Here is a 12,902-nt window from a genome sequence, read left to right as displayed (position 1 = left end):
TTAAAATTAGCAAGGTGATTACATTTGGTCACAGACTTTTCAACAAGAAGCTGGGAACTAAACAAAAACCTAGCTTGGTTGTGTATTTACATCCGGTCAGAATCACATGATGGCTAAATTGATACAATACATGAAAGAGGTACAAATATTACTGGGTTCTCGCTGTAACCGGTGTATAAAACCTGCAAACACTGTGGGTAAAGTGAAGCACCACCATCTTGCTGAATGCATCCCAGAAAATCCTATAGGACCAAACAGAAAAGGAGAAAATCAGAGTTCTTAAGCAAGATTTAAGGGTCTCTTACCTTAAGGAATCCACTCCTCTGGCTTGTTGGTCTTTCTAGGGATTCTTAGAGGGAACAATGCTACCATCTTCCTGGACTGTGGCTTAGCAATAGGGCCCAGTCCTTCAAAACAATGTACTCCTGTTAGCCAATGATTCCTTCCTGCTTGCCAACATGGACTGTATTCTTCTGGGAGAAGGTAGTTGAAGGATTCTTTAGCTAAACCATTTCTCCCCCACCTCTACTGGTTCTCACAGTCCTACAAAAGGAAACAGGAACTCTCAGAAACAAGAAGATTCAGAAGGTAAACCAAAAGCTTCCTTATCATTAACTTTATCTAATTAGGTAGAATAAATAAATAACTATGTACTTAATAGATTAGCCAGCAGAGGCTTAAAATCTCAGGATACCAATCCAAAAAAGCTTTAGCTCTAAGATGTGGCCCATGAAATTTAAGAACCATGAAAAAGTAACCAAAGCTTTTATTTATAAGTCTTATTCTTTAACTATACATAAATTTAATTTCAGATGTATCATAGACATAAACATAAAAGATAAAATTATAAAGTTTGTAGAAGATAGCATAACGTATATATTCACAACTCGGGGGCAGGAAAAAAATTTTAGAAAGGATATGTGAGATTGAGCACAGTGGCTCATGCCTGTAATCACAACACTTTGGGAGGGATAATTGTTTAAATCCAGGAGTTCAAGACCAGCCTGGGCCACATAGTGAAACCCTGTTTCTATAAAAAATAAAATTAGTTGGGCATGGTGGTGTGTGCCTGTAATACCAGCTACTTGGGAGTCTGAGGTAGGAGGATCACTTGAGCCAGGGAGGTCAAGGCTGCAGTGAGCCAAAATCGCGCCACTGTACTCCAGCCTGGGTGATAGAGTGAGACTCTGCTGGAAAAAAAAGAAAGAGATAATATGTGAAACGATAGCAATTTAAATAATTGACAAATTACACTTTATCAAAATTTAAAACTTCTATTTATTAAAATACACATTAAAAGAAAATTAATAGACAAGCCATAGACTGGAGGTAATATTTATGAAACATATGTCTGACAGAGGACTTGAATCCAAAATATACAAAGAATTCCTACAACTCAATAACAAACAAAACAAACTATTGTAATTTTAAATGAGCCAAAAGTCTTAATCTGTAATAATTGTCTGCTTCACTGATTCAAATAGTTTCAATTTAGTGGAGGAAATAGCTTTTTTTTTTTTTTTAATGAAGTGGGAAGAGTTGATTTAAACAAACCTGACTAAGCACCACCTGGTGGCAGAGATTTTGAATTGCAGCTTGAGTTTTTGTGGGATATTTTTTAAAGGTAAAGTTTGAACAGTGAATCTGCAGAAATAGACTTGAAAACAGTAAGAAATTCTAATAAAATGGCAGCCAAATTAAATTTTACCACAGTAAAACTGAAACAAAAGAGCAAAGTCAATTCATCTGTGCACTGAAATATCTATTGATATTATAAGATAATGATATAATATCCAGCCAAATATTTATTTGGTAGAATTTTAATTGAATATTAATACAATACATATAAGTTGGCTATTTGTGTGCCAGGTATTCAACATGTAGTATTGCATTTAATCTTCCTAAGAACTCTGTAAAGTACAGGACCACTCCATAGAATATTTCCATGGTTAAAATTTCCCAGTAGAATATATCTTTATTTTTAATAACCACACCTCATAGAACATATTTATCTCTCAGTACAACATTTTTCTGAGTCCCCTCCCAAAAGTGAAAAAGGATTGAGAAAACTATGGAAAAACAAGTAAAGTCAGTAAGAAAAATGTTTACAATGGAAGAGAAAGTATTACTTAACAGAAAGAAACTTTTTGTTAATAACTATATTAGTTATGATCAAAAAGTAATACTATTTATTTATTTATTTATTTATTGAGATAAGAGTCTCACTCTGTCACCCAGACTGGAGTGCAATGGCACAATCTCAGCTCACTGCAACCTCCACCTCCCGGGTTCAGGTGATTCTCCCACCTCAGCCTCCCGAGTAGCTGGGTTTGCAGGCATCCATCATCACGCCCAGCTAATTTTTGTATTTTTGTAGAAATGGGGTTTCACCATGTTGGCCAGGTTGGTCTTGAACTCCTGACCTCAGGTGATCCACCCGCCTCAGCCTCCCACAGAAAGTAACATTTTAAGTAACTATAACATAACAGTATTTTTTGTTTTATATATACCTATGAATTTTACTGTGCTTTATTGAGTTTTAAGAAGTTACTGCAGATCTTATAACGCACTGTAATTTTTTTCCAATTAAAAATAATTAAAAGTAGGTTCCCTGTTAGTGTTTTCAGGAGGAGCCTCTACGTTAAGCAGTAGATGCCTGTGTAGTATTATGCTATACCACCTTATATATGAGACCCAAAGAGATTAAACCATTTGCCCAAGCTCCCAGGGCTTGGAAGTGGAGGTGTGACAGCCTGACTCTGAAGGCTGTGTTCTAACCACCCTGAGACACTGCTTCTATTGTGGCTTTGCTTGTATCACACAAATGGTATGTGCCATAGGTCAGTGCTTCTCAAAGTTCTTGGTCAATAGGTTATTAGGTTGAATGTTACCAGTTTGATGTTACCTAAAAGGGAGTTCTGTGGCTAATTAGATTTGGGAAATACTAAGTTTAATGAAATAAAGCATGTTACTTTACTTTTTGCAGCCAAATGTGCACTGTGATTCTCTAAGGTTGGTAGATGAAGAAGGCGTTAGCATTTCCCAGACTTATTTGTATGAGATTTGTATAGATTAAGAATGTAGGCTGGACGCGAAGGCTCATGCCTGTAATCCCAGCACTTTGGGAGGCTGAGGCGAGAGGATCGCTTGAACCCAGGAGTTTCAGACCAGCCTGGAAAACATGATGAGACCCCTGTCTCTACAAAACAATACAAAAATTAGTTGAGCATAGTGGTATATGCCTGTGGTCGCAGCTACTTGGGATGCTGAGGTGAGAGAATCACTGGAGCCCAGGAGGTCAAGGCTTCAGTGAGCTGTGATCACACTACTGCGTTCTAGCGTGTGCAATAGAGTGAGACCTGTCTCAAAAACAAAACAACAACAAAAAATGTGTCTGGCAGCATAAAACATATAACATACATATGCTATTTATGTATGAGTGTCCATATGTCTGTAAATATGCCTTATGAAATACCACCAATGTGCATTTATTTGACTCACACAACAAGACGTCTGGGGCAGGGGAGCCTAGGGTCAGGCTCCTTTCTCTTTTCCTTTCTGTTCTGTTCACAGCAAGCTGGCATTCACTGCCATGCTTGTCAGTTCATACACACCAGATTTTGCTGCACCTCCAGGCTTTACAGCTGTATTCCACAAAGGAAGAAAAAAGAAAGAAGCAGTGCCAGCACTCCCACTTATAATTCATTGACCATCACAGTGGCATAAAGGCCACCCTGTAGGACCACCCCAGCTGCAGGGAGCCTGTGAATTAGGGTTTTTACTTTTAAGCCTCTGTATCAGTGAGTTCTGATGTAGATAAATTGCAAAAGTTGATTCTCACTCACATGATATGTCATCAGCTGCAGGTTGGCTGCAGTTCTGCTCAATATGTCTTCTTTATTTGGGGGCTCAGACTGAAGGATCAGCCCCTCTCAGGCCATGCCCTTCTCATGGCGGAGGGAAAAAGGAGGTGGCAGAACCATGTGATTGCTGTTGAAGACACACTCAAAAGTGGCATTTGTTACTTTCCCCACATCCCATTGGCCAAAAGAAGTCACATGCCAATGCGGATGTAAACAGGGCAAGGAAGCACAATCCTCTTACAAAAGGGGTCACAGATATATATATCAATATAATCTTTCCTAATATAATAAAAGCAGGCAAATGAGAATAGGTGAGGAAATGGAAGTTGAGTCATCAACCTGGTTGCTACAGATCACACACACGTGCTCTAGCTTTTCATTTGCTTTTAGAGCATTTCACAGGACAAGTATTCACATCCTTTGGGAACTATAGTTTTGAGCCACATCAAGTCTTGTTTTTTGTTTTTTGTTTTTTTTGATAGGGTCTTACTCTATCGCCCAGGCTGGAGTGCGGTGGCATGATCTCAGCTCGCTGCAGCCTCGACCTCCTGGGCCCAGGTGATTCTCCCATCTCAGCCTCCATGAATAGCTGGGACTATGGGCACACACCACCATGCCCAGCTAGTTTTTGGATTTTTTGTAGAGATAAGCTTTCGCCATGTTTCCCAGGCTGGTCTCAAACTCCTGGACTCAAGTGATCTGCCCATCTCGCCCTCCCAAAGTGCTGGGATTACAGGCATGAAGCACTGCACCTGGCCATTGTCCTTTTCATAAAATAACTATCTATAGAAAAATTCTGGTATAAAATATTCTTTAATATGTGAATTATGTCAGAGAATATTACTAGACAGGTTGTATCTTCCCATATGTTAAAATCCACCTTTAAATCAAGGTGATATACATGAGCAAAGCTTATTTTTAAGCCAGGAGAATTTCAGAAAATGCAGTCATGTATAGTTATTAAAATTATTTTTTTCTTCTGAATCAGGTGCTATCATATCATGCAACATGTTCAAAAGCTGAAGTTGACAAGTTTAAGGTAAGGAAGAAGATGGTTTCCTTATTGGTGCTTACAGTTAAACTTCTCTTGGCTTCCTGAGCTCTGTCATTTGCCTCTAGAGAATTAATCCTGCTCATTGGGAGCTGGAGGACTAGCACTGGGCAAAGGTGTATTTGTATATTTCTGTTTTAGAAGGGAAGAGGGACTTATATATAACTGAGTAGTCATTTTGTAATCATTTACATGATTCAGTATTTCTTCCCAATTATTAAGAAAGCACAGTATCAGGGGAAAAAATCTGTAATATGGTGAGAGTCAGGACACTTGGTTTTGGCATCGGTTTTACCTCTAATTTGCTGTTCAGTTAAAAACTTAGGGCTGTATTTCCATCTGTAAAAATATATGACCAGATTGAGATAATAATAGCTAACACTGTGTGCCAGATGCACTACCAGGCATTTTACCTGCATTAATTCGTTTAATCCTCACAATCCTGTGAAAAGCAAACTGTTTTACAGATGAATAAATGGAAGCACGGAGATGCCAGGCCATGGTCAAACAATTGTAAGAGGTGTAGCAATCTGGCCCCAGAAGTGGAGTTCTTAACCACCGTGCTTCCCTACCGCACAGGGTGATCCCCTTTCAACTCCAACATCTGATGAGTCTGTGAATGAGTGTTAGATATTCCTTATCACCTTAGTTACTACCATTTCCTTAAGTGCAATTCAGAATTCTTGCTTGTGTCCCTGCACTCCTACCAGGCAGTTTAACAATGAGCAAAACACTGGAGTAAAGGGAAATTGATTTCCTTTCCTTTTGAAAGTTTTGGTGCCTGTCTTTTTACATATAGGTGGCGGTTCAGAAAATTATCAGGAAAAGCTACCACAGTCATGAGAAAGATCATGTTTTGTATTGCAATATTAGAATGTAATATCACTTGGTGATGGCTACTTTTCTAAGAGTCCCATTTGCATATATATGGCGCAGAGACCATTGGGCCTAAGAATTGAATCAGATCATTAGAACTGAGCACATGAGGTCGGGCGAGGTGGCTCAAGCCTGTAATCCCAGCACTTTGGGAGGCCGAGACGGGCGGATCACGAGGTCAGGAGATCGAGACCATCCTGGCTAACACAGTGAAACCCCGTCTCTACTAAAAATACAAAAACTTAGCCGGGCGAGGTGGCAGGCGCCTGTAGTCCCAGCTACTCGGGAGGCTGAGGCAGGAGAATGGCATGAACCCGGGAGGCGGAGCTTGCAGTGAGCTGAGATCCGGCCACTGCACTCCAGCCTGGGTGACAGAGCGAGACTCCGTCTCAAAAAAAAAAAAAAAAAAAAAAACTGAGCACATGAATGATGAAAGGGAGCAAAGGAAGATGTTTGTTCCAAACACTGAGCGTAGGGATAAAAGAACTCCTTGCAAGGGCCAGAAGCAGCACATATACTGTGAGCATAGGAACTACTTGGGCTCCATCCAAGGGGATAGGGTCTATTATTGACTTAAAGAGATGCTTTGGGGAAGGACCTACAATTGTAACACAGATAAAAAGGGAGAGATAAGGTGACAGCTGACAGCAGAGGGAGGAGACAGAACAACTAAAACCACAGCAGTCAGGGCCCATTTGTTGCAGAGGAAACCATCCTGCATACCAGCTTGAACTCAAGCTCCATCAGGACAGCACTAATTGTATGTTTTATTCACTGCTGTATCTCTCCTTCCTTTTATGGTCCTTGGGATATAGTAACACTCAATAAATACTTGTTGAATGGATGAATGAATGGATGGATAAGTGAATGAATAAATAAATCCAAAGAGTACCAATGGTTCTAGTACTCAAAGCAATTAGTCATTAATTTTAAAATGGTGATAATATATAATTATTTTATATATTTCATATAAATTTTACTTAATGTATATAAATTTTATAAATATTTCCATCAAAAATATTTAAACTTTTTTTATTTTAGCCAATAAAGTTCAATTATTGGCCGGGCGCGGTGGCTCAAGCCTGTAATCCCAGCACTTTGGGAGGCCGAGACGGGCGGATCACGAGGTCAGGAGATCGAAACCATCCTGGCTAACACGGTGAAACCCCATCTCTATTAAGAAATACAAAAAACTAGCCGGGCGAGGTGGCGGGCGCCTGTAGTCCCAGCTACTCGGGAGGCTGAGGCCGGAGAATGGCGTGAACCCGGGAGGCGGAGCTTGCAGTGAGCTGAGATCCGGCCACTGCACTCCAGCCTGGGCGACAGAGCGAGACTCCGTCTCAAAAAAAAAAAAAAAAAAAAAGTTCAATTATTCAGAAATCCTGTTTATGAAAATATCCAATTCCTGCTAAAATGCTCATATAATGTTTATATTATATTTTTGCTGTTATTATAATTATCATCATTGCTAAAAGAGGGAAGTGGTAGGCAAGAAGAAAGACAGCAAAGATGATAATATGAGCTTTGACTCATATGACCAAATATGACTGCAAGAGCTGCCCAGAGATATAGCAGGCCAAAATCCATAGTCGTTTACTTTTTTTTTCTTTTGAGACAGAGTCTGGCTCTCTGTCACCCAGTCTGGAGTACAGTGGCACAACCTCGGCTCACTGCAACCTCTGCCTCCTGGGTTCAACTGATTCTCCTGCTGCAGCCTCCCAAGTAGCAGGGATTACAGGCACACATCACCATGCCCTGCTAATTTTTGTATTTTTAGTAGAGACGGGGTTTCACCATGTTGGTCAGGTTGGTCTAGAATTCCTGACCTTGTGATCTGCCTCCCAAAGTGCTGGGATTACAGGTGTGAGCCACTGCACCCAGCCTAGCTGTTTGCTTTCTAAAGGCACCAACATTCAGGCTTAATATTTTGCTTAAAGAAAACATTGCCCTGGAATTTGGTATGCATTTCTATTGTTAGCTCACAAATATACTAAATATGAAGTATTTAAATTTGAGAAAAAAGGGTTATTTCATCTTAAAATTATCAAGATTGATAATTTAACTGATTTACTCTAGATTTTATCATGAAAGATATTAGCTAGTATCCTATTACAATGTAATTGAGATATAATAGATCATTTTAACCATTTTAAAATGGGAGTTTTCTTGATATATACAGTAAATAAAACATTATTCTAATTGGTAGTTGATGTCTGTTATAACTGCAGCAATAACATTAAAATGTAGTGGGCTTAAAATAATCCTGCACGTAGACAGTGAAAAGCGTTTACTGAGATTCCAGGCTGGAATACATGCAATGGCAGTTTTCTAACATTGTAGCTAAATAACAGTAAATATGTGCTTTGTTTTGACCAATATATATGACAAACCATGTTTACGTTCAAGTATATTGTCATTCTTCCTGTCTTCAGTACTTTTTTAACAAAGATGATTGTAAAAAAATTTTTTTAAATGTGCAATGATTTGAAGTCTGGAATCAGAGTTATCCATGAGATTTCATGAGTTAAAGCAGGGGTCCTCAACCCAGGCCATGGACTGGTACTAGGCCACACAGAAGGAGGTGAGCAGCAGGTGTGCAAGCATTACCACCTGAGCTCCACCTCCTGTCAGATCATCAGTGGCATTAGATTCTCATAGGAGCGCAAACTCTATTGTGAACTGCGCATGTGAGGGATCTACGTTATGTGCTCCTTATGAGAATCTAATGCCTGATGATATGAGGTAGAACAGTTTTATTCCAAAACCATCCCCACACCCCCACTCCTCCCAGGTCCATGGAAAAATTGTCTTCCATGAAACTGGTCCCTGGTGCCAAATAGGATGAGGACCACTGAGTTAAAGGATGGCTGAGTCCCAATGTATTGGACTATACCCAACCAGACTAGTGATCAGTGATTCAGAGCTTAAGCCAGAGTTTGGGAAGAAACTGATTCATCCAGTGCTGACAAAAATCTGGAGGTCAAATTTTACACACATACGTATGACAGACTTCAGTTGGAACCCAAGCTGCACCACATCTGGGATGCAGAAATGTCTGGGAGACAAGTGAGTTGTAGTTATTTATATGAGAGACTAACAGGCCTTCTGAGTCAAGAACTCTTCCTCATGAAAGTTAAGGCCACAGACCTCAGTGTCTAGATGATTCCAAGTTCAGCATGAAGTTTTTACCTTGGATTTATCCCTCACCTCAGCCTCCCATGGATCCATGTTCTTAGCTGAGAATGTGAGTAAACACAGAAGGCGTGGACTTTGGTATAGTTTCAGTGCATTAAATGCTCCTGATAGAATGAGGGTCAGCATGCCAACAGCACACAACAGAAGGCAGCAGCCTAATGAAGGAAGCATCACTACGGACCCGTGGCAGGGCCCCTTCCTACCTGTGTGACCAGCAGAAGCTGATGGCATCGATGGAATCAATGCAGGCTCAGTGGTCACATTTTAAGGACAGGTAAGGTATACCCTGAGTACTCCCAAATATAAGTAGGAGAGATGGAGACTCTGTACTATTGGAGAATGTGATATATACACGATTAATTACTCTTAGTTTGGTACCATTTGTACTCAGAGATTGTGGGGTCTACAGGAAGATTGATTTCACATAAGACAAACCTGTAGTGAATCTTTAATAATCATTAATGCTAGGCGGATGCCATCTTAGCCTTCCTCATATCTGGTCTTCCTATTTCACACCCCTTTATGTTTTGGGATTTTCTCCCCCTATTCTAGAATGCCTTGTTAGGGGGAGCATTGTTGTTCTGTTTTATTCTGATAACCCTATTACTTCTGTTGGGAAAAATTTCCTTGAGGAGTGTGTAGTAGTGATGGCTGAGAGAATGGGATTAGAGTGTGAAAACCTTTCTAGAAGTGTCCTTGGACTGTCCAGCAAGAATAAATTAGATAAAACAACATATAATTACTCATCCAAGAATGTCAGAATTTGGGTTTATTTTTCCTGATTCTGATATATCATTTATACTTCAAGAAACAGTCTTTCTTGTAGGTTCACCTATACACAAAAAGATCACAGAACTTCCTGGAACTAATGAATTAACCATTTTGAAAGTCTGATTCAATAAATTATCCTTTATGGGTTGATTGTCCTGTGCATCTAATGAGGAAACCAGGATCTAAAAAATGGTTTTTAATCCTCATTAACATTTACTGATCTTCCATGAACTTGAAATAAGAAAGTTATATGCAGAAAATTTGTGCAGATTTTAGTGAATGTTTATATCTCTGCAGCTCTGTGCTAACAGGAATAATGTATAAAGACCATATTGACAATTACATCTCCTTGAAGATGGCTGGTTTAAAGGCTTTCAATAACCTAAAGATGCCAGCTGTGATAACATAAGAAAATGAGTTTAGTACCCCAATTATATGCTCCCGTAATTTTATGGACTTTCCTTAGATTCCAATGCGGTGAACAGACCAAACAATTATCACTATATATTGCTAGTTTACCAATTAAAATCAACTCATGGACGTTGTGGTGTTATATTGCCACCTTGTATCATCCCTGCCTTCAATTGAGAACTGCATGGGTTACGGCTGCAATCAGAGATGAACTCATTTACAGCACTATAACTGCCTCAGTAATTAAGCACCAATAACTCAGGTTGGGGTTTGGGTTTGGACTACCTCATATGTATTTCAAGTTTTCAATGTTAATGCCTAGGCCACAAATTAATATCCTGGTAAATAAAATAAAATAAAATAAAATGCCAAGAATAGGTATTCCTTGTGGCATTTATATCCTGAAATAAGAATGAGTGCATCAAAAATAGGATCTTATGGCCTCCTTTGCAGACTGAGCAATAGGATGTGATTTACTAGGCTTAAAAAATAAATTAGATTTGAGAAGACACTTTAATCCATGAAATAGTCTAAAGTGTATAATAAGAAGCTTCAGCCCTCAAGACTGCCTTTACAGCTATGCCAGGAGATGTGTCTGCCATGTGCCCTGCACTAGGGCCCCTTGCACAGCAGGCAGGTGCAGGGCTGCCCCCCTCCCCTTGGCTGGCCAAGTGCATGGGGTGCCTTTTAGTAGTTGATCTGCCAGGTGGTGTTCCTTTCTCCAGTTGGCACAAAGGCACTACACACACTAGCCATCGCCCTGTGCAATCAATTTCTAAGCCCTGGAAGAGCCCAATCCTTGCAGCGGCCCCTTGCAGAGGCAGAGTGCACTATGCAGACAGAGGGTAACACCATGGCATTTACCCAAACTCAGGTGACACAGAGAATGCCGAAGAGGAAGAGGGGGTAGACCTGAGTCCCATGGACAGCTGCGGGATGGCAGAGGCCGGGGAGCTTACTACCCACCCCATCCGTAGGGGCACCTCCAGCTCCTCCCCGTCAGGGCGAATGACCCATAGAGGCTCCTCCACAGCCAGGGATAAAGCAGGACTTCTGGGTACCAGAAAGAGGGCAGGAGCTTTGTCTTGTTTCTCTGCAGTCTCAGTTCTCATGGCCTTCCTGAAATGCTACCTTCTGAAATGCCAACAGTGGCTTTCCAGTGCATCTCGGCTCATTTCTAAGGTTGTTTAAAAGATTACTTCGAAGCCATATAAAAGGAATTTCGGTACCTAGCCTATGCTGTCTCCTCTTCTGTGCCCGCCTTTGGAATTTAGGAAGCTGTTTTGACTTTAAATAGTATTTATGCCAAGTTTAATATCCAAGTTTTTGCTTTGTTTTGTTTTGTTTTGTTTTTTATCGTCAGGGAAAGTTATTGAACCTTCACCAGGAAATTGACTGCAGAGAAAACAGCTGCATCAGCACCCTAAAGGGCATCTCCTGCTCACAAGCAGCGGCAGAGCCGGGTGGCTTGCACTGATCAGGACGCATCCATAAATATGCGGAGTGCTTTGCGTTCAAATGTCCAGCTCTCTTTATGAATTGTGTCTTAATCAAATGCCACATCAGAAAAAGGATGGTTGTACTTTGTCACTCTTGAGTATTGAAGACAGTGGCGGAGGGCGGGAGGAGTGGGTGCTGAGCATGAGAGGAATCAGGTCTGCAAGCCCAGGCTGGTCTTTCCTCCTGCTGAGCTAAGCGGCTAGGGATTGAGGGCCCTTCAGGGACCCGCCTGACCAAAATACATCCTGTGGTGACCCTGACCTCCCCTCACATCAACTTCAGCAGCCACTGTTTGTCACTTCTATTTGAAAACAAAGCAAGGACACTGTCCCCACAAGGTCACTGTGAGCATCTCCTTTCCCTGGGAGGAAGAGTGGGCCTGGAGGGTTTTCTCCTGTCTTCTCCCTCCCTCATGTTAGCACAGCAGAGTTCACTGCATTCCCTAAGTGTCACATGGGAAAGCGCAGGAAGTCTGAACCTGAGGCAGTGAAATAAAGGAGGGTTCATTTTGTTTCAGAGTGCTAGGAACAAAGCGGCGACAAGTCCTGAAGGTGCAATGGAGAGCAACAGTGTGGCCCAGTGAGATCCCTGACTCCTGAACTGTGAAGGGAACTGGAGAGGTTAAAGTCATCAGAACCTTCCAGAATGCTGGGGCATCTGGGACTGTATCACTTTATCTTCTTTTTGGTTTTCCTCTAATTAGATCCATTGATAACTCTAGCTGTGGAGTCAGGAAATGAAGAACACATAGCCCCTCACCTCAGTGAGAGGGACTTGAGTTAGCCATCACAATGGGTGGCCTTCCCTCTGCTGTTCACTCAGTATGCACAGAGCTACAACCTCCTGGCTGTTGGGCTTCTGTAGCCCTCAATCTCCAGTTGCACACTTTGGCTATCATTGTACAGTCATCATGGGGTCCTCATCACCGCCCGCCCCCAAATGCAGTCCTGTCCATTCTGCTTTCCAAACATCTCCTGCTCCTGTCCATCCTCACAGCCTTCACCAGTTCAGATCCTCATTCTCCCTCAGGCAGGCCATTATTGTACACTGCTCTCCTAGCTGGGCTCCCGCCTCCTGCTGTTGACCCTATCCCAGATCCATCCTGTGCAGAGCTAACAGATGAACAGATGAACGCTTCTGTTGGCGTAGGTTCCAGCTCTCAAAGTTTAGTATCTTCTAGAAGCCTCTAAATTCTTTCAATTTGAATTATTTAATTGGACATTAAAAGTATTCCA

The 12,902-nt window shown here is 41.2% G+C and overlaps 1 protein-coding gene across 1 annotated transcript in view; it reads left to right on the top strand.

Annotated features, from left to right (window-relative positions):
• Positions 1-12,902, top strand: part of PDE11A (phosphodiesterase 11A) — a 462,469-nt gene that overhangs the window by 314,724 nt on the left and 134,843 nt on the right. Inside the window, exon 10 of the mRNA XM_028830876.2 lies at positions 4,852-4,902. Within this exon, the coding sequence (XP_028686709.2) occupies positions 4,852-4,902 (51 nt within the window). The remainder of the gene's footprint in view (positions 1-4,851; positions 4,903-12,902) is intronic.

Source organism: Macaca mulatta, chromosome 12, assembly GCF_049350105.2.
Source record: "Macaca mulatta isolate MMU2019108-1 chromosome 12, T2T-MMU8v2.0, whole genome shotgun sequence".
NCBI classification, from domain to species: domain Eukaryota; kingdom Metazoa; phylum Chordata; class Mammalia; order Primates; family Cercopithecidae; genus Macaca; species Macaca mulatta.
Note: the sequence above shows the minus strand (reverse complement) of the source record. Positions and strands in the feature narration are given on the sequence as shown.